The sequence below is a fragment of the Vanessa cardui genome, chromosome 9 (genome assembly GCF_905220365.1).
Source record: "Vanessa cardui chromosome 9, ilVanCard2.1, whole genome shotgun sequence".
NCBI classification, from domain to species: domain Eukaryota; kingdom Metazoa; phylum Arthropoda; class Insecta; order Lepidoptera; family Nymphalidae; genus Vanessa; species Vanessa cardui.
In genome coordinates, this window is record NC_061131.1 from 8,474,080 (window position 1) to 8,497,355 (window position 23,276).

General features: G+C 29.2%; 1 protein-coding gene across 1 annotated transcript in view; it reads right to left on the reverse strand.

The window, feature by feature from the left end:
• Nucleotides 1-248: 248 nt before the first annotated feature.
• Nucleotides 249-23,276, reverse strand: part of LOC124532410 (short neuropeptide F) — a 32,517-nt gene continuing 9,489 nt past the window's right edge. Inside the window, exons 2-6 of the mRNA XM_047107312.1 lie at nucleotides 6,501-6,604; nucleotides 3,504-3,682; nucleotides 1,690-1,800; nucleotides 1,108-1,194; nucleotides 249-786 (exon numbers count right to left, since the gene is read on the reverse strand). Of these exons, the coding sequence (XP_046963268.1) occupies nucleotides 727-786; nucleotides 1,108-1,194; nucleotides 1,690-1,800; nucleotides 3,504-3,682; nucleotides 6,501-6,597 (534 nt within the window). The 5' untranslated portion in view covers nucleotides 6,598-6,604 and the 3' untranslated portion in view covers nucleotides 249-726. The remainder of the gene's footprint in view (nucleotides 787-1,107; nucleotides 1,195-1,689; nucleotides 1,801-3,503; nucleotides 3,683-6,500; nucleotides 6,605-23,276) is intronic.

Sequence of the window (23,276 nt, forward strand, 5' to 3'; positions counted from 1 at the left end):
ATTTAATAACGTAAACTGTTTGTTTTTCTTTAAGACCTAATTTTTTTTACAATGTTTCATTATTATTTATTGTTATTCATTTGAATAAATATTCAAATGAATAAGAATGAATAATTTCGATTACTAATCCTTCCTCCTATATATCTAAAGGAATATTCTGGACCTCCAAATGAATAAAAACAACAAATTAAGATAGCTATATATTGAAGTAAGCGATTAGAGCAATAGGGTCAAATGAAACTTCGAAATAGTCGTTAGCTTTTATATTTCAACTTATTAATTGCACTATAATATGAACATAAAAATAAACATTTATTTAGTATTCTATAAGTTTTATAAAATGACAACTACATTCTACAAGTCTGAATACGAATAGCGAAGTAATTTTACATTTACCCAGCTCTTAAAATGTATAATTATTCGCTATAAAACCATATTGATACGAAATTAAAAACACAGAAAAAAATTATGAAACTATATAATATATCAGAAGTAGAGAGTTAAATTTAGTTTTAGAATAACATTTAACATTATACAATATAATAGTATCTGATTATGTACACATAGCTTATAATCGTTTAAATTAAATAACATCTAATGTTGATATTTAAAATTTGACACTTAAAAGATAGTAAGCAGTCGTCATTAAATTTAGACTTGCTGAATATTAGTTATATGGAGCGGAGAAATATTAATTTACCTAGTGCGTGCGTGAGTATTCGTGGTTTAGTTCTGTTGTCTGTCGTCTTCCGAGCTGCTCGCCTTCACCTCTTTAGGTAGTGCCGACTAAGAAATTATTGTATTAAAGATCAAATAAGTATCATAAAACATAATTAAATATAGAATCATATTTTTGGTAATTCGTATTGAATAAGTTCTAACCAAATTTTAAAACCATATCAAACTTTAAATGTATAAAATCAAGCAGTTGGAATTGGTATTCATATAAATTAAGTTCAATAAAGAATTATTAAATATCAAATGTTATTTATTTTAAAAGTAACAAAGGTGATGCAAATAGCATCTCATTAATTTTTTCTATCATTTTAAGATGTGTATTAAATATTCTAAAATAAGAAGAGCAAATATATAAAATAAAAATTGTACCTCGTAAGGCAACAAGAACATATTGTTATCGGAGCGACGTCCGAAGCGGAGACGCATCGAGGGAGCTCGCACGGCCCGGTCTTGCTCCTGTGTAGAGAAAGTTATGAAAACACCAATAAAAATGAATAATACTCCTCATAATACTAACGAGGTAATGAAATTGCTCTGCACGTTTCACCTATAGTGGAAATACTTTAACGACATAGCGTCGAACTTGGAGCATCTAAACACATTTATAGAAAAGTTAATTTAAGTATTTTTCCGGTATAATCTCTAGATAAGGTATCTAGGTTGTTATTCTGTTCTCGGAGGTGTAAAATTGGAACTATTCGTCATAAAATAGCGCCATTGTCGCAACAACGAATGCTGGTTTGTTAGGGTGAATGGGTTCATTTCACGGCTTTCCACCGTGTTAGAGATTTTATGCTGTTTTGATCAATAACATTACCTAAATGAAAACTTTACGCTGGGGAATTGTATATTATTAATTATATATTAAATTGATTATATATTATAATATATTGCTTAAAGTTGGACTCAAAAAAAGATATCTGTTAATCTGTTAAATAACTGAAAATGAACCTCCTGAGGGAAGATGTGAGGCACGGCACGTTCGTCGGATCGGCGTCCGAAGCGGAGGCGTACAGGCGTACGCACGTCACGCAGGGACAGAAGTTCGTCCATTTCATCAAGCTGTAACATTATTATTTTATCGGGTACATCGAAAAATATATGAATAAAACTTTGATGCCTGTAGGTGCTTTTAAGTACGTGATGCTATCGCTTGTTTAGAAACTACGTACTACGAACATGTTAAGAAGATAGTAAAGAATCTGATGGATAAAAAAATGTTTTCTTTTTTTGTTGGTGATTAGTGCTCTTTATTTTGTTTTCACTTAGCTATATTTGTAAAGAGTTAATAAAGTAGAGTAAGAAGATTATATATTATATATAATTAATTACAAATTGATATACGACTTAATATATTCATAAACCTTAATTTGGCCAAATTCAAAGCAAATCAGGACTGAGTTAGGTAATTTTAACATCAAGGCTTAAGTTTATTATTGAATTCATATGAAATTATATGGAATATTTTACTATTAATTAATACTAACTTCATTATGATACTGTTACATATTTTTGTAATAATAATTTTGGTGTTTATTATATTAGTAGAATCTTGATAATTTGTAATAAATATTAAATTATCGAGATCAGTCACTCATGAATATCTCAAATTAAGTAGAAATAATTTGAATTTACCATGTTATGTAAATCGGATATCTCAAGTATTTTATTAATTAAGTTTCATTTTTAATAATATTTATATTTAGACTACGCTAATTAAGTAAACATCGGAATACGTTTTTAAAAATATATTATTGTTTTTCGAACTATAATAACATTTTGGGGTAGTTGTTTTGTTTTAATATTTTCATGGATAATATACATGTAAGTAATATTAGTACTTGCTATTGTATTTCAATCAACATAAGATTGTTATAACAAGCTTTATATTACAAGTTACATTGTGAGTTACGTACGTGTGAAACAATTTTAGAAATATACTTCGAATTATCCTATCGCTTTGAAACTTTGCAAATACGAGTAAATGTGTTTTGAATGATAATAAACGAATAATCAGGAACCATTGACGAAACGTACTGAACGACTGAGCTAGTTGTTCAACACAGGAACTCTACGCGGCAATTCGCAAAGTCCTCCAGTTTGGGATAATTACATTAGTCATATATTGACTAAAGCGTGTTTTATTTTCGTAATATTATTATTTTAAGTTTACTGTTACATTTAATATGTGTTCGTTAGCGAATTATACTTTATTAAGGACGTTGAGTACGACACCCAGGAAATTTAACTTTAACCATTACAAAATTAATATTTGAAACATCCAACAAATCCGTATAAAAATCTTAAAATCTTATTTGGCCAAAAAGGAAAGTCCTGATTATTTCTATTATACTTTTGATATATGTAGAAAAGGGATCGTTTTAAACAACTGGTAGTTACACTGAGGGTAACATTATCCACTTTTGTTTCGAGCTTTATCGTGAATTATCCACGAGAGAATTCCTTTAAAGGATTTTGTGCTCGACTCATAAACGCGTTAACTTACTGTTTAGTTTGATAACACTTTGTAAGAAGTCCTTCTCTTTGCTCTGTACGCAACAAAGATCGTAAAACCGCAGAGCTAACCCTTAAAATGATCTCGTCTAGGAATGTTAATGTTCACTATTTGTATTTGATTTCAGTAACTTGTTTTACTTTACATTAAAATTAATATACTTTTCACATAGTCTTATAAAACGGAAAAAGTAAAAACATGCATCATTTGACATTATATATATAGCTAATACATTAAAATTGTTTCTTACGGGCGCTTGAGGGGGCATGTCAGGGTCTGAGCGGCGTCCGAAGCGCAGGCGACGGGAAGGCGAGCGCACAGATTTGCGAGCAAGTGCGTGGCCGCCTAAGGCGTCGTGTTGAGCGAGCAACGCATATAGTCCGCCGAGGGCGTCCCAACCACCTTGACTATCGGACACTGCTGAAGCACCTATTATAAATAGATATAAAATAAGTACAACGTCTATGGCAAGAAATTATTAATGGTGGTATTTTAATTTTTAACATTATATTCTTTGTGATAGTTGATGTGATAGTATGAGGGTTATTGTGGTTATGACTGTAGGAATAAAATAAAAAAAACATCAACATTTATGATATAAGTTTGTGAATCTTAATGTATTTCGACATTTCATCATTTCTATTCATAGCATAACTTGGTTCAATCAGTAACTATTATAGAGTAAGTGAACTCGTCGGCTCCGATATGATCAAATTAATGTATTTATAATAAATATGTTGTGACTAGAAATCAAAAATAATGATACCTACAAATAACAAAAACTATAAAATACATATTCAGAATTACTTAATAGCCATAATTATTAAATCTTACCATTTAATTAATTTGTGCTAAAATTATCGTTTGGTTTCGGTATAATAACATTTGTATTAGTAGCGAATCATAATGCGTTAGTATATTCATGCAAAACTTAACTGTTAAGTAAGGCTTCTATCCAAGTTATGATTTGTATCTCCTTCGACTTTGATTTGAAGTAATTATCTCGATTCCATCGGGATTTATATTTAAATGAAAACGGGATCATATTACAGGAATATTGCAAACAACTTGCTCACAGTGTAAAAATGTTACGTCTAAAGATGCCCAATTTGTACATCCGCCGTCCCGGTTTCTTCGAATAAAGAAAAATCTATTGTCGATCGGACAATATTGTGACACGTTTTTCTTCGATGTGTTATATCATTTAACTTATTTTTCATATTAAACTTTTCGATTTTTTTATCTTTAGCAAATTTCCTTAAAGTATAATTGGAAATAAATGTAAATGATAATGAAATGACAAGAACGTTCCATATAATTTCCAATTGCAAATACTAAGCGTGTTATTCGTTAACATTATGTCATCACAATGAATTATGCAAATACTTCGTTAAACCACCTGATTTAATTAAGCAATGTAAAGCCAAACGCTGATTTTACCGATGTAAGATTTTAGTAGGAATTGAAATATGATTTGTGATTACGTAAATGTTTGTGTAATATTAACGTCCCATCATTTAGCTAAATTTGCCTAGTGGTTTTTTTGATTAGATTATTATAGGTTTTAGTGATCACATACGACATTGGTACTGTAAGCTACTCATACTCCCTCAATACAGTCATCTACCTTTCAGAGACTACAACAAGCCCTACCATCGGGTAGTACTAAGTTAAGATACGAATTTTCAAAGAAATCTATCTAAACCTATTACAAGCACTGTACAGATATGAACAGATCAATTGAAGCTGAGAAACTTATTTTGGGTTCGACAATTGGGTTCAAAATTTGTTAGAAATCACAAGATTTTTGTTGAATGTTTTGTCCAATATGTCATGAATACATAACACCTTGAAGTAATCATTGTTGCCGACTTCACAAAACTAAGTATGTATAATGATTTTCATGTATCATCATATAGACTGGATATATAAATACATAGCCGATATAGATACTCATATATGACTTGAAAAAAAGGATAAGTACCTATTCCACTTTCTTTTGACAGGATTACATTCAAAGCATATTATACAAGTAATTATATTTTAATGTAGTAAAATTACGACACTATTTTTTTATAAGACCTGATGAATAATGTTTATTATTGTAGTAATATTCCAATATTAAATAGGTAACTCGCTACTTTCAAGCTTCGTATTGTTTTATTACGAAGCAATTAAAATATTATTAAAAATATCATATAAACTCAAATGAGTTGTACCTTACATTTATAATCGTTAGTGTATGCTTACACATACAATTTAATTCAATCCTTAATAGTATACGTGACTCGAGCCCATAGTAAAGATTTACGCGAATACTCTCACCCTATGTAATGGGAAGCTAGACAAACGCTTTCGCGTTTGACATGGATAATTTGAATTGTTTGTGGAGCGTTTGTAGAATAATGGTTGTGTCAGTTTAGGATGGGCTGCTGTAGACTCGCTGTTGTCACATTCATTACGAGCTACGGTCAAACCAACGCTGTTCGAAATTAGTGCGTATTGCATCGACATTCTGCACTTTATCAAATTGACATGTAACTTCGTCTGTATTATTTTAGCGTGTGCGATGATTAAAGTTGTTTCAGTATAAAATGAAATTCACTGTATTTTACCGCTTTGATTTGTAGGAGCATCAATAAACATTAGTATTTTCCGCTGTCGCATCGAATGTGATTGGTTCGAAAATCAAACGCGACGGCTTAATAATAATAGGAATTATTATATTAATATATAATGGTGATTTAATTTTTGCTTTTGAATTGAATAATTATTTTAATATCATAAATATATTCAAGCTATCTTCCATCTGACTTGACCTGACTTCATAGGGCAGATATAAAAAAAGAATTTTATTTTAGGCTATATTTAACCAATAATGATAATGTAATCAATGTGCCACTGTATTGTTCAACGAGATTTACTGATTACACGTGATTTACTTAAGTACTTTTAGCTGTAATAAATATTTCTAAAACAACATGTTCTTTCTTTAAAAAATAAATACATAAAGTTACATATCAAAATGATTACTAGTTTTTGCGTGAAACCGAAAATAAACAAAAAAACTTTCATCTTTATGTTATTAGTATGTTTTCAGAAGTTGTAATTAATTTATTCCCTGATACAAATGTAAGTCTGTAGTGGTTGGTAGCGGAAGTGGAGTGAAATTAATGACTGTCATAAAAATGAATTGTTTGCGTCTATAGTCATCATAAACAAACGTATCATGCCGAGTTGTACTTACTGTCGTATTGCGAGAGATCCTGAGCGGAAGATGCAGGCAACATACAGACCGCTGTGAGGCCGTAAATTGCCAGAGCAAAAATTGTGTTCCAAGTCATGTTTGATCTGAAATTAATAAATTGGTTGAGATACTGTAAAAATACTTAGTATTTATTAGTAAAATGAAAACTACATCCGTTTTGATTACATTATTAGTAGATTATTGTAATCATTCATCCAAACAAAAACATCAATAACACAATTCCGAAAGTTTTGAGAAATCCTCATTTAAATTGCTTAATTTATCACCATCATTACATTCATTTATCATTTACCATAATCATTCTCTTCGACAACGACTAAATGTATTTTAGATTAAGTATAAAATTTAGTATAAATAGTAAATAATTTAATTTTTTTTGAAAATATTATTACACTATACACGAGATCTAATTTAAAACTATGATAAATTAATGGTAAATATCAATGTTAGATTCATGTATCGAACTGGTACTGGGGAAATTTTCTGTTACTCACATGACTGTTTTATTTTATTTGAACTTTCAGCATTACAACAATATTTAAAGTACGTGAACAGTAATTTTATACGTCTTTATTTTATTCTTAAGTGCTTACATTCTGTATGGAAAAGTATTTTTGTAGTATTATCCTAAGGTTATTTCATAGACTATCACAATTTTTTTAACGACTTGATAAATCATGGGCATATTTTTTCTAGTAAGAATTGTTAAATATAAATTCAATTTGATAAAAATATTCTACGGTATACATTATAACTTATTATATATTTCCAATCTTAAGAGAATTAAAGCTACTTTTATCATTTAACTTAATTATAACAAACTAATGCTCAAACAAAATTCATAAACAAATATCATTGATAGGTACCAGTTCTTAAAGAACGAGAAAATATGTGATTTTTAAAAAAATATGTCAAAATAACCGCAAGGCAAAAAATAAAATTTGTGATTTGAATGTGCTAAAATATCATATAACCCGCGATCAACAAGTAGGGCAATGTGCGGCAGTCATAACGGCCCTTCGTGCAGACGCAGCGTTTGTGACGTCATCAATCACGCTTATCACATTCAGTGTCATGCCCGTATTACACACGCAGCTTTTTTGCGTATTATTCACACGCTCCTACACGCTCCACTGCTTATTTATTGGATTGCACGACATTTTACTATTCTCGCAACGAATATCGGTTTCAGCAGTGCGATTCTGTAAGAATCACTTTGTATCTCACTCGTAAAATGCTAGCAACCTACATACGGTGACGTGACATTTTGATACACGTATCGTATAATGTTTTTAATTATTATAGTTAATATCACATGTCACATCCTGACATTTCATATTCGTGTTTTGCGGAGAATTACAGTTTCACCTTACAGAATAAATCTTAGAGTAATATAGAGGTAATTTATTAAGTGGAATGACATATGTTTTAATTTTATTGGAGCTATCTATGGTTTGGTATAGCTATAGTTAAGTAATATGTAGGAAAAGAATAAATGATTGTTGATCTTAAGACATTTTTCAAAAAAGCTTATGGCTATTTTTTTACTATGTCATTGAAACGTCTTAAAGTTCATGCTTAAACTCTAAAAGTTTTAGTATCAATTAACTTTGAAATATAAATACACACAAAACGGAGGTAGCAAGGAAATATTTAATTAACAATTTACGAATATACTTAATTTATTATTATTTCGATAAACATAAAGTGCTCTAATTAGTTTAATCGGTAAAATATTAGCGAATTCAAATTTACCGTAATTCTCGTGTAGGTAACCCCTACTATTAATAGAATGCCTTGCACCATATGCTACCTATTACTAAGCGCTTGATCCAAGCATAACTTTCCCGACTAATGATACTGTGTAGTGTGTGTGTTGCAGTTGAATAGAACATCGACAGAGAGACTAATTATATCCAGTCCTACATACTGAGAATCCTGTACTTAAATTACTCCGTAGTTTGTTGCTGAATGCTTGGCATCTAGCAATGTCATTTGTAATTCCATACATGTTTTGTTAGTATCTAGATAACGTTCTTGTATAAGATGAAAGGTTTAGTAGGAACAATTATCTCTATATTTTTCATTATATATTTCAGTACTGTGTTACACAATGTTTGTTTGAAATACAATAAACAACGCTTATATGATCTTGTTGATAAAATACCTTTATCTTAAACAAAGTTCATGGATTTAAATTTGGAGAACTAGATAATACGTTAATTTTATATTTTGCTTACTCATCGGCTTAACAAATAAATAAAATATACGTAACCACGTCAGATAAAAATAGTACTTTATTACGAATGTCATATCGATAAATTAATGATATTATGTTTCATTTAGCGTCCGATAGCGGTCTTTTGACGTGTCACTATGAATAGACGACATAAATGATGACTTTATATGATATGACAACATTGCGTGGCTGCAGATAATAATATAAAGAGATATATGGTTTTCACTTTTAAGTATAATATTTTCGCATACGTTAAGCAGAGCTTTAATTACCATGCTTTCTTTTAAATTAGCAAGAGCGTTACAAAAATACCGCAGCTATTTTCATCGAATTATTTCGTAAATAAAATAGCTTACTCCAGACATACTCAAACAAAATCGGAGAGCTAGACGATGTTGACCTTTCCGACCCTGCTAAAAGCCATCGCAATGCCATCAAAGAGCACAAACATCTTAGTATTTGCTCGAAGATTGATTTTCATATGATTGTTTTCACTGTTTATAGATACAAAAGAAAACATTTCCCGGAAGTTCGTTTGTTAAATCAATCTCTCTTGAGAGATATTTCCGGGAGCGTAAGAGTAAATTACCTTCAATCGTCAAATGATACATGTTTATATTCAGACATTACGTATAAATGTCACGTATATTAAGACTTAAGGACAACAGGATACAATATTTATTTTCTAATGATTATTCATTGTTATTTGCTTACCTTAGCTTATAAAACAATATATGTGGGTGGTAAATATAAATTCGTTTTTGTTTTATGTTTTCAAATAAATTACTCACTCTCACGAAATATTCAAACATACGAAGGTAGTTAGGCGTTCAATAGAAGCAACTCTCAACTTTATATTTATCTGAATAACTTTGTAATTAAATAACTCTTTACTTCTTGTTCTCTGTGTTTATTTAAGCGTAAGAATTTAATTGTAATTAATTGCTATCAAAATAAGCTGTTCGACGTCTTCTGCTATTTTAATTCCAATTTGCCTAACGTTTGAAATTTACTTGGTGGTAGGGCTTTGTGCAAGCCCGTCTGGGTAGGTACCACCCACTCATCAGTTATTCTACCGCCAAATAACAGTATACAATATTGTTGTGTTCCGGTTTGAAGCGTGAGTGAGCCAGTGTAACTACAGGCACAAGGGACATAACATCTTAGTTCCCAAGGTTTGTGGCACATTGACGATGTAAGGAATAGTTATTATTTCTTACAGCGTCGTTGTCTATGGGTGATGGTGACCACTTACCATCAGGTGGCCCATATGCTCGTCCGCCAACCTATACCATAGAAAAATAAATAAATAAGTAAAACATTATCTCCGTAAATTTATGACATCGAAAGAGATATGATTGTATAGGATACATAATATTTTTAGTAACATTTAATAAGTTATATTAACTTTTAATAAGTTACTTAAAATGTATACTATCGATATTCTGGAAAGAGTATAATTCGCGTAGCGTTGTTATGAAATCTATATGAATGGACGGTCATAAACACGGGGTGAACTGGGACGCGTCTTTGATCCGCCAACCGGTTAATTGGTTGGCCACGCGACTCAGCGCCACCTGTATACACTATGCTTAACACTAAATTGTATACTTAAAACATTGGCCAAAATTCAAATTATAAATAAATGAGACTCGTTGACAGTTTAAGAGCTCAATTTATCATTTTAAGAAATTTTAATAGCAGGTATATAAATATACCTACTCATTGTAAACGATTATAGCTTTGTAAATAAATATTACACGCCTCAAATTTAGTACAGTTGTAATTAACAAAACCAGTGACATTATTTGATTAATTGATCGATTTAATGTAATTGACAACTGCTACACATTGAAATTTCAAAAGAGTATTAATTTGTTTTTAATACTTGTTTCATAAATTACGAATACCCTTAACCCTTAAAAACTAAGATAGAGTAAGATATTTACTAATTATTTTGATAAAGTATTAAACAAATAACATACAGACAAAAATATAAGAAAAGAAGATACCTACTATATGATTTAGCGTAGCAGTTACTGCTACTAAAATGTACCATGCAGGGTAGGTGTGTAATTTTATATGCATGAATCACGCGAGTTAATATTGCATGAATACAATAAAAATAATGTTTATTAATGTCTGTGATATATTGAATGTTAAGGTTGAGCTATTTATATTAGGTTAATACAATTAAGTTGTATATATTTAATTTGTTCTGATAATACGAGGTGTAAACTGTATATCGAATTGAAAAACATTTAAAGATAATAATGTTTTGAATATTTTTTCATCGACAAATAGTACACGACTCATTGCGAACATTAATTACAGTTGAATTAGAAAAAAGCATTACAATACAATGATACACAGATACACAGGTACACACGTACAGGTACAAACACAAATGTATATATGAGCATATGATAAAATGGTATAAACGAAAGACGCGTTTGTCTAGACCAATTTTAATTTAACAGTTACGTACCTGCAATTTAGTTGAGTTATATTTTATTAAACATTATTGAAATCAAATACTGTGTGTAGATTTTTTTATTAGTAATTTTTATTATTCTAAATGTTTTCTTACTAATTGTATATTTGACACACGGTAACTTAACGTGACCTATACCACAATTATTAAATAAATAACATGTCTTTAGTTTTCTTTGCTTAAATAACAAGCCAAGATAGTTTTCATAAAATCTATCGTATTATACTAACATATCAGCCTATCAGCGTGTTTAATACGCTTCGTAATACTAGACATCTTTTATAAGTTATTTTGATAACATATGATTTTCCTGCGTCTACAAAATGTTACTAAGTTAAATAAGAAATATAAATTGCTGTCAGTCTAAGGGCACCCTCGACGGTAAAATATATTAGCGAGAATCTTGTACATATTTACATGACGTTATGATTACATAGGCCTTGTTATTTTACCATTTTATCCTAAAGTTTTTTATGCGGTACATGGATTATAGTTAGTAAATGATATTACAATAGCCCGATGTGTTATTGCAGAAACTATAATATTATTTTGATTATAATCTGATATATGTATATTTATGATTGCATATAAATGATTAACATACTCTAAAATCGCTACCATTGTAACGATGGCCGTATTTTCAGGAAACTTATATATCTGATATTTCAATATATGTCATAGACATAATTATTAAAAAATATCACAAAACATAGAAGTAAAGTAGCAATGATCAGCATTGTGATTATATAAGGAGTCACTCCGTATATCTCTCGTGAAATTTTGACAACCGACTTAAACAATTATTCCATTTTGATATGTGTGATCCTATAAAATTTATAATTATTATAGTAAATGTCGTATATTACATTCAAACTTTTCACGCTCTTGTTCTGCAGCGAATTTAGAGTTTCTTCTGGACTACCTCTATATTCCTTTTTTTAAATAAATTAATGATTAATCTCCTAAGACGTGACGTATCCCTTTGTTGTTACCTTACTTACTCACCTCTTTATTTACTGCCTACATATTTTCTTTTTGTATTGCCAGACAGCATTACTATCTCCATTTTATAATTAAAATTGATGACAAAAAGATAAGGTGCTTATATCTCTATTCTACTCCAACGCTTGTTTGCTGGTTACACGATACACATGTGGCAGAGTTTCATCACACGTTTCCTCATGATGTTTTCCTTAACTGTCGAACACGAGATTCATTCAACAGACAGTAAACACAAATATGTTCAAGAAATCTAAGTGATGGCAATCTTTGATTAAGAATAATCACTTAAGAGTAATCAACTTTTATACATAATTATTAAAATAACTTAATAAAGCATTCGATTACTCCTTAAAGATGAGATTTTATCTGATATACAAATGCATCAAATTGCAAATAATTTTAGGTCGCTTGTACAGGACTTCCATTAAACATTTGAATAGTGACCTATTGAAGTTGGTTTAGAGTCAAAGCTATGGCCTTCTCTTGGAGTCTTATCAATTGGTTCCATCCCTGTTCGAAGTGTCTGCCACTGAGTTCGAAGCGTGGCTCAGTTAACTTTAATTGATTTCAAACCGTCAGGTTTTGGCGGACTTAATAGTTAGAACGAATTTCATTTCTCCGTAGCTAACTTCAGACACGTTTTTGTTTGAAAATCAGTTATGATAATGACAGTTACATTACTACATTGAAAAGTTGTGTCATTATAAGTTATTGAACGTTATGGATACCACATATGAAAATAAAATTTTGTTAAATCCCTTTCAAAGAGTTTGTTGAGTGTATTTAATGTGAATATTAAAATTTATATTAATTTGCTTTTTAATAATTTCTGAATAAAATACGTTTTAAAATATTATTAATACTTAAATTATTTCTGGAGTTAATATTTAGGAGACTAGTTGTAATAATAGTTACTTTAAATTTTTCATATAATTTAGATTAGTCACAATAACTAAGTAATGATTATAACATCAATAAACAAAGTCTTAGAAAGCATTATGTCAAATATATACAAAACTACATCGCTTACTTCAGACACCATCACACATTAAAATAGTAATCAACAGAACAACACTTCAACAAGAACGTACAACATTCTGTATCGAACAGCTTAAGAAGTAACAAAAAAAAAACAAGCAATCGATCGAAAAACGGATGTAAGGCACATCGTAATATTGCACATTCGCTTCAAGTCCATATTCAATTCCGAAATGGAAATTGTCTAGAAAAAGAATGGTTATATCTGAATTGAAAATGAGCTGTTCATTTGCATGAATTCGTAATCGTAAGAAAACAAGTTCATATAAGGTCATCATTATTTTGCTATATTATAGTTTTAGGTTTTTTTGTTAAAGTGTAATAACAGATAAAAGGTATAATATAAGACCTTGGTACTAAAATTTTTTACTTGTGTTCTTTCTCGAAATAAATAAAATAGCTGAATTGTTTTCACACTATCATTCATATTTTTCAACGAAATCACATTTGTTTACTAACGTATACACAACAAGTAACTTTTTTTTAATAAAGAGATTTAAAAAAGTAAATATGTTTAAATGTAAGAAATATAACTTTGTTTTTGTTCTATTTATTTTATTGATTTTTATATTAAGTATTATTAACGTTTCTGTAGCTATGAGTCGTGATTACATTGCTTTTACTATTTAAAGGTAAAGTTTTTGAAATGAACGTTTCGGTAAAATAAAATGATGAAGATTAATTATGAAATATCACAAAACTTTTTGATTGATTCAAATAACTTTTAAGCGATGGTTATGAACTGCTAAAACAGATTTTATTTCAGATTTAGACAAAGCGTTATTATATATTTTATTAATTTCGTATTTATTAAAGGCAATAAGAGTGTAGAATCGCACTAAACACGATTAAAATTGAGTTATATTTTTTAATTGCCTATGCGAAAAGAAAATTGTCACACATTGTGAGATGGATCTTAATAGGATTGTCATTTTAAAGAATATCTTCGTCGGAAATCTTCTTACGAATGACAAAAGATACCTTCAAATAATAATCTTTTCGTGGGAAGACAACGTGTGTTCATAAAACATTTATTTTTAATTTCACGTGCAACAAATTATCAATGCAGAATAATTTTTTAAAAGTATGTTATTAATCAAATGTCAAAGATATGCGGCTTCGATTGATCACTTTCTGCTGACGTTATAATTAACAATATTTTTGAAGAAAATTATGATGGATATATTAATATATTAAGATTTGTCTAAATTATCTAAAAGTAATTAAATATTTAATATCTATATTGAAAGGTTTTAAACAGAGGTTTACGTCTTATAACTTATCTCAAGCACAATTGTTCTTCCGTCACGTTTAAGCTGTTGCAATTTAGAAACCAACTAGATGAAATTTACGTAACAACCTTACAACAAATCTTATTGGCGTGTACTTGAACGAAAATCAAATGCAACGTTGAGATAGAAAGGACGTGCCTTGTAACTATTTTTATTTGACAGTTATGATTTTTATTTATAACAATATTTAAAATCTTACAAATTTTTTAAAGTGGGATATCGCGTATTTTTTATATGAAGTCTTATTGAGATTAATTAATTATTTGAAATTAAGATGAGAGATTTAATTACCGAGTGAAATCTATAATAATAAAATGTTACCATGACGTCGAAAATATTTTTAATTTAGCTTAACATATTCAAATCCACAATATTCTTTGATTAAAATCTCAGGGGATACGCTAGTCCTCTTAGGAGTGATTTTGGGTATAGTAATTCAAATGAGGGTTTCGTTAATGTAATTTATGGGCTCGTTTAGTTCATTTCATTAAACGTTTTCGACATTGCCAATAAGTTTTTGACGTTAAATTCTAACAAATTAAATTTACTTGTTCCTAATATAACTTAGTTCGTGTATTAATTTAAATATTTTTTTAAAGCTTTGATACTGCTTTATCTCTTTTTGTGTTTTTGATATAGATTATTAACAGTCTGTTGATAAAGGCTAATGGCCTTACCTCTTGTTCGATAGATACTCGGAGGTTTACACTCACTTCGTTGCCTTTCATTATATGTATAATTATTGTATTATATAAAAAGTTTACCAAAAAACTAACCAATGCACTGTGGGTATACTGACATGCTAAAATAGTAAAAAATGTGAAGAAAAAGCAACAAAATCAAACGGAATCAGTAACCCCTTATTGTACTGTTACAACTGTAACACTTGATAATTTAGAAGCAAGTTACAATATTTGGAACTCACAACCTACTAGTCTTGATACAAAAATAATAAATAACATAATTTATAAAACATCAAACTTAATTTTCAGAAAAGGTATAGAAATAAAATTCACAGGCTCATTAAAATTGGACTCGTTTCCTGTTCGCATCCGGCAGACCGCTTGTTACGACTTATGAATAATCCATATACAAAGAATTTTTTTTTTATTATGCCCTTTTTTAACTTTCACTCATCTATACTTTAAACTAATTCAGCCTTTCAGTAATAAGCCTGTCCTATGTAAATACACGCGAAATTATGTAACGAATTTTCAAAAAAATTCTTCAAAACCGTAAACGTAATATTCGAAATTTGGGATTCTGCAATTTGTCTAAAGTTAATTACGTTGTTAAACTTTGTTAGTTGCATTTCTGAATTTTTTTCCGACGCCTTTCATTAACGAGATATCCTGTCACCATACTTTTTTAAAATAAAAAAGTGCATAGTTGTTTAACTTTGTAACAAGTTAAATTGTTTGTTTTTATCATATTTCTTTGTGTTTGCTGCAAGTTGTTTTTAAAACAAAACGTTAACAGAAGCGTGAATAGAATATTCAAACTTAATTGTATGAATATGATATAATTGTAAATAATACAGTACATAAAATATATTATTGTAAATACATTATTAAAAAACTTATGTTTACATATGATTTACTAACGAGCCTTGGAATGAAAGTTATAAATATTTTGATTGATTTCTTTTTTTTTCTTTAAAGTTTAATTTATTTTTAAACAGAAATATTGTTATAACTGCATGAAGAAAATATGTGAGAATATCCTTTTAAATATAAATAATAACGGAATATTTATTCCGTTACATTTGCGCTATATTAAAAAAACAGATAACTGAAAGGTATTATGAATATTTCAAAAAAGTTTTTCGGTGTCCACTATCGCTCTCAATAAAATTACAAACACCCTACGAGTACCTAGTGTAGCTACACTAACACTCAATTTTGATAATTGTGTTAAAGGGACCAATATTATATATTAGAAGGGCTTCTTAAATTATAATGATTATATTAATAAAATCAACAGTTTTTGCGTCTACGTCCTTTCCTGATCTGAAATAAGTACCAACTTTATTTAAAATTACAAATTGGTAAGTTGTTAAGGACTTAAGTTCAAAACTGAAATGGCTTAAAAGCCAAATTTCTTATAACATTGAACACAATGATTAGTTTGTCAAATACTTTGTCCTCCTTGTTTGAGGCTCATCCTTAGATCGAAATATGCTCAACGTAAAGGGAATAAATACAACGAAGTAGCTTTGACAGCACATTCCGCTACAAGACCTTTCTTATATCCAAAGACAATTTGTTTTGGCATTTCTGTGTTTCATTCAATTTATGTGTTTATTTTTATGTGCTTGCTTATTTCAATGGCGTGCGCTAGTTGACGTCACCAGCATCAATGAAGATATTGGCTGGGAGAGAGTAAAAGCGATTGTGAAGTTTTAAGGAGAGAGAGAATTAGAAGAGGACACTTAGTCTGTGAGACACATTTATTTTTTATTTCGACTATTTTAATAAACAATACGAGAACATATCTGCTAGTAAAGAGTCTGATTAAACCTTAGGCGATAACCGCAGATTGAAGCAGAAATGTGGGGCCGCATAAATTGTTGTGAGGCTAGTAAGAGCCAGGCTACGAATGTTTGCGGTTGAATTCGCTTCCGTAGCTTGATCTCTCCGTGGCCGACATAAACATGTTCATATCAACAGTACGGTACAGTATGTTACATTTGTAACAACATTATAACCTATATTTTCTTGTATAGGGTCCATAAAATAAATACGTGAACGTTACATTTGATTCATAAAATAAAAAAAGCTTATTTATTAATTTTAAAATAAAATTATTTAACATAATAACTAATATGATTGTTGCATTGCAGTTAAAGTAACCATAATCTTATCCTAAGATTGCGTGTAAGCCCTACTGCCTGAGCAAGTGTTACGAAATTTTCAAAACCCTGATATATGTTTTAATTACATCTTGTACATGGTAGTTAACTGTTATCCTCGTGAGGTAACCTGTAAGTCAGATGAATGCCAGATTTTTTATGCACCACTACTTTTACCACTTTTATATGATCAGCATGATATAATAAGCTCAGAGAACTATATATTAACATACAGAATGTTTCTTAACTTTTACATAATTTGTACGAGAAGGTATTTGAGCTTATTTAATTTTAAACCTAAAACTTTTCAAATATTCTTAATAATGTTATATAATCTCGTATGACACGTAGATACGCTTCAAACTTTACACGATATCACAAGTGAATATGTGAGACGCCATGTCAATCGAAAGTTAAAGACTTGATGCAAGACCGTGCATACTTGAACGGAATTACTGATTTAATTATATCTCAAGTATGAACACTAAATGTTGAAAGGGTAATGAATATAGTAATCTATTTTCCTATGACACTACGTTCAAAGAATAGATCACATATGAGTATTACGATGAATAAAACGGTAATAATACAGTGGTCTTTTTACTGAAGGCGTAAATCGTTCTATTAAAATAAAGCTTTAGTTAAATTGATAAACGTGTAACTAATATTAAATATAAAAATTTAAACGTAGCTACCAATAATACATAAATAAAATAATAGATAAAGATATTATGGGATAAATATGTATAATGTACGCGTGGAAAAGTAAATCGTTTTAACATCAAATCCTTATTTACGTTACATATAAATAATTGATGTATCGAATAGTTTGTAATAAATAGACACGCTCAAAATAAAATAACTTCCCCTGTAATCAAAAATATTCACTAAATTAAAAATGAGAATACCTAATTACAGTAGAAATATATTTATTTATTTTTTAAATCGTTTACTTAATCAATCCACGATATGAAAAATAATATCATTCGCAACTTGCAAACCCCAATCATATGTTAAACATTACAATTTCAAATTAATTACACAACGCGTAAATCGTATTATTTGGGTCAGTGGAATACCTTCTTAATATCATTATAGCAAAATCAATTTATAGGTACAGCATCTTAAAGAGATTACAGCATTAATAAGATTCACGTAGATACATCTACATACATATGTACACTCCACAGGTATTGACGTCATAATGGTTTTGATATTTTAGGTAAACTCATAATCGTTAAATTATTACTATACATTTATTTTATTTCCATTAGTGCTGTATACTAAAAAAAAATACATAATTTTAACTCTAATACGTTTGAAATTGCTTTTTTTTAGATTTTGAAGACTTGACGTTAAAGAAAAGTCACCAACGGTACGGCATGTAATAGATAGGTCTTAACAGCATATACATAGTGCTCTCACAACAGTGAATAGAGCCATTGTGCGCTCCGCACAAGTGTTTACTGAGCGGGCCTTAGCTAAACATTCATAATAGCACACTTCAACTTTCTTTCCACGCCATTGTTCTCTTTTGCCCCATTGCAAACGAACCTTACAATATGACCACAATTCGAAAATACTTAGGTTTTTACGAAGAAATTGTGATGGTGAAGTATTTGACTTTATAACTTTAATAAAAAAGGCTTTGATGGCTCATAGCAAGGAATTACCAAGGAATTACTTTCAATGGACTCCTAGATGACCTACATTTTTAAACAATCTTTTCTCTTAAGTCTTCCATTTCGTAGAAAAAAACTTGGTATTAATTCCTTTTTTCCAACCAACTAAGTCCTTCAGCTTTTACTTATTATCAATCCTTTCCTTTATGTATTTGCTATTAAAGTGCCTCGTCCATCAGCTCAGCTAACATAGTTTGTTTTATTTTCAAACTACTATTTCAATATTATTACTACATAAATTTAATACTATTTTAAGTATAGTTATTATATCTATGCCATGAATATAAAGCTAAAAAAATTAAGATGTTCTAATTAATATGTACATACCATTACTATGCTCCATTACCAACATTTATACATATATCACCGCCTAAATAAAAGTCATAATACGTACGTCATATTAACTTCTATTTTAATTTTTTTTAAGTTTGTCTATAACTTTCAAGAACATTCTCTTTATAAAAAAAATAATAATAGAAAAAAAATCGTACACCTTTTTCTTCTACTAAAACTTTTTACCGTTCAAAGTTAGACAATTTATATAGCAAGTTTTTAACTCTATTAAGACACTTGCATATTTACATAATATAAGATTTTTATGAAAAAATAAACATTATTTTTCTGATCATATTTACAACATTGATAAAGTTTAAAGTTATTACTAACAGTTATGGTCATTTTAGTCTTTTCCTTTTTATTTATGATATTTTAAAAAAACACTGCATCAAAAAGATAATTTTAACAAGCGATAATTATATTATGACATATGTTATAAATATTTTCTATATATTTAGAGGCTGGTTCGTGTTCGTGAGTATATTTCAAATTTTTTGAATATAGGTATAGTTCATAAATTATACCGCTTTTACAATATGTTTCATTTAATATATTTTTTAAATTATATAAAATCTTTACGTACAATATGCAATGCTATATCATAACCATATTTCATAGCACATTAACATAATATTTAAATATCAATTTTAAATATCCTTTTTAAATGCTTTTCATACTGCAACGAATTTATTTGCATTTTTAAAGAAACACTGTAATTACGTCTTCTTTGATGAACAGATTCTAAAGAAATTAGTTTTGTCAAGTATTTTAAATTTAATACACACAACAATTTAATACCGTTCTACTGTTTTATAGAACACATTTTCAAATCAAATAATAATTTGTAATAACAATAAGTATAAATTAAACAAATTACATTGGGTACAGTGTCACAGATTTTTATAACTAATTTATTTTTCGATCAGTTATGTATAATAGAATTAGTTCCTTGTTAAATTGGAAAATAACGTACATTTACGAATAAATAATAATCAATTATCATTATATTTGTCACGTGTAATATGTACATCTTCGCTATAATTGATTAGTCAGTATAAAAATAATACTTAATTTACCACTATAAATGGTATACATGCAAGCCAATTTAAGTTTTTATTAAAATTAATTTTATACACAAAGAAGTTCAAAATTTCGCCCTATATAATGCTGTCTTAAAGAGTTTTCCAACTAAATTTAAATTTTCAGTCGAAAGTATTTGTTTAGTAATCAGAGCCTTGACTTCGAAAGGGACGCAACTTTAACGTCTCATTTAAAATGTTCGACAAATTTAAATAATATTAGATTTGTTCTACAGATATATATTTCAATGGTATCATATTACATTTCTCGGTGTAATTAAAAAAAGAATGAAAAGAAAAAAATAGATATTTTTGAGATACATACCTACTGTGGGCGTTAAGATGAAATAAATCGAAAACAAATTGGGTTTCGTCTTTCCTCGCTTAGATCAATAGACATTTTTTCCATTTAATTTATTATTGTTATTTTTGATGCTGGCACGTAATTGGAAGTTCTAAGTTTAAAATAAATTAGTATTCGCATACTGACATTTGATTGTGAAAAAGAAATTAAAACAAAATAGAACATTCCCTTTTACCATTCAATGTCTATACTTAATTAACCGAACGAGTTACGTGTGAACTCCTAGACTAGCTCTACAGCCAATTTATCGAAATAGCAACGTTTTATGGGTACGTGCGTTTTATTGTTCCGACTATCTTTGTTTTGTATGTACATAGTTCTGAGGAGATTTCATTACGCGGTCATAGAACCTGATTGTGAGGTTAATAGCTTTTTTAAATATTTGTTCATGTAACGGGGGAGTATAATACGAAATGTGAAATTTAAAAATTTACTATCTTTAAAATAGATATGTCCAAAGTCAGTACAGCTTGGTTACATTCCCAATTTCATAAAAAAAACGTGTCTCATGTCAATATGCTTTAATACAATAAAAGACATAGTGTTGATTTTTTTCGTGAGATATGAGTTATGGTTATTTATCTTAAATTTTGACATTTATAGGTACAAAACTTACCGGAACCGAATTCGCAGCAGTGACAAATTTTATTTATTATTAAAAAAATTAACCCGATTTTAGTGTCAACTTATAAACACATAAAATATTATCAAAAGAAACGTGGCTGCTTAGGTAGAGTTCAGTGCCTTACACGTAAAAAAAATATTTATATAAAGATATACAGAATTAAATAAGTCCAAAATATATCGGTTAAATGAAGCTTGCCTTGTTACGGAAAGTGTATTATTAAATTGTCCTTTTCAGCCAAATTGGTATGAAATGAAACAGCTAGTGAAAATTTAATACATACACATTTTAATTGGTACCGAATATTTTACCCTTTTTAATTTTACACACCGAGCTCATACAATAAAGTTAAGAGAGCTATATTTTTGATGTCTTCATTTATCAGTTAATTATTTTTACAAAGGAATATTAACATTGATTCTGACGCCATTGGATCGAATTGTATTAGTCGTAAAATGGTCATTCCTATCCTGGACATTATTTCTCCAATTATCACTTCCATTTTTTAACCTTTCCTTTAATAAGGGTGAATATCCTGATGTCTGGAAGGACGCGCAAATTATACCATTTCCAAAAAAGCAAATCCTTCTTCTTTTTCTGATTACCGTCCCATTCCTATCCTTCCCTTTCTTTCGAAAGTCCTTGAACGTCTCATCCATACTCAATTAAATTATTTCCTTTCAAAAAATATCTTTCCGAATTCTCTACAAGCTGGTTTCCGATCTGGTTACAGTACGACTACTGCTTTGATCAAGGTTTCTGATGATATTAGGCTAGGAATGGATAATCAACAAGTTACGGTGTACATTACTAGATTTTAGTAATGCCTTCAACACCGTGGACTTTGATATACTTCTTGCTATTCTTGGTTCTTTTAACATATCTTCACAAGTAATTGATTGGTTTCATTCTTGTCTGCGTGGGCGTCGGCAGCGTGTAGGAGTTAACGGTTATTTCTCCAACTAGTCTCCTATTACTGTTGGCGTGCCGCAGGGTGGCGTGTCATCTCCTCTCTTGTTTTCAATATTTATTAATTCTATCTCCTCTTATATTACATCTCTCGACCACTTGTATGCAACAACAACAACAACAGCCTGTAAATTCCCACTGCTGGGCTAAATACCTTGAGACAATACTATATTGCGCTTTAATTGCTGTACTTAATAGAATTATTTATTTATTTTATTATTCTTTCGCGAGACATTTAATTTTTGTATATTATAAATTTAATTTAATTAGATAGGTACACATATATGTATGCATTTTAGATATTAGGTACTCTACATTATTTTATTTTATTTTTTTAAATATATTAATATTACACTGTATTTATTTATTATGTTTATATCTGCTCTGTACATCCCTACCTCTTTCTATATCTGTTTTCCTCTACCTTAATGTTGCCTGGAAAAGATCGCTGTGTTAGCGATAAGGCCGCCTCTTGTACATATTTCATCTAACCGTGTATATGTGATTTATTTTCACCAGTAGGTGTACACTAAAGAGTATTTTGATTTGATTTGAATATTAACATTTTTTTATTTGATTTTATTCGACACCTATCATACTTTTGACGTGAAACATTTATTAACGCAACTTTGAGGTAAGAGTGTTTTGTACAGCGTGTAACTCTTCGTTTTATTTATGTCATGTTTTCTTTTTTTTATCTGATATGTAATTATTTGTTTTTTGAGCAATGTGATAAATAACAATTAATTAATAAATAATCATAAGATAATCGTCACCAAACGCT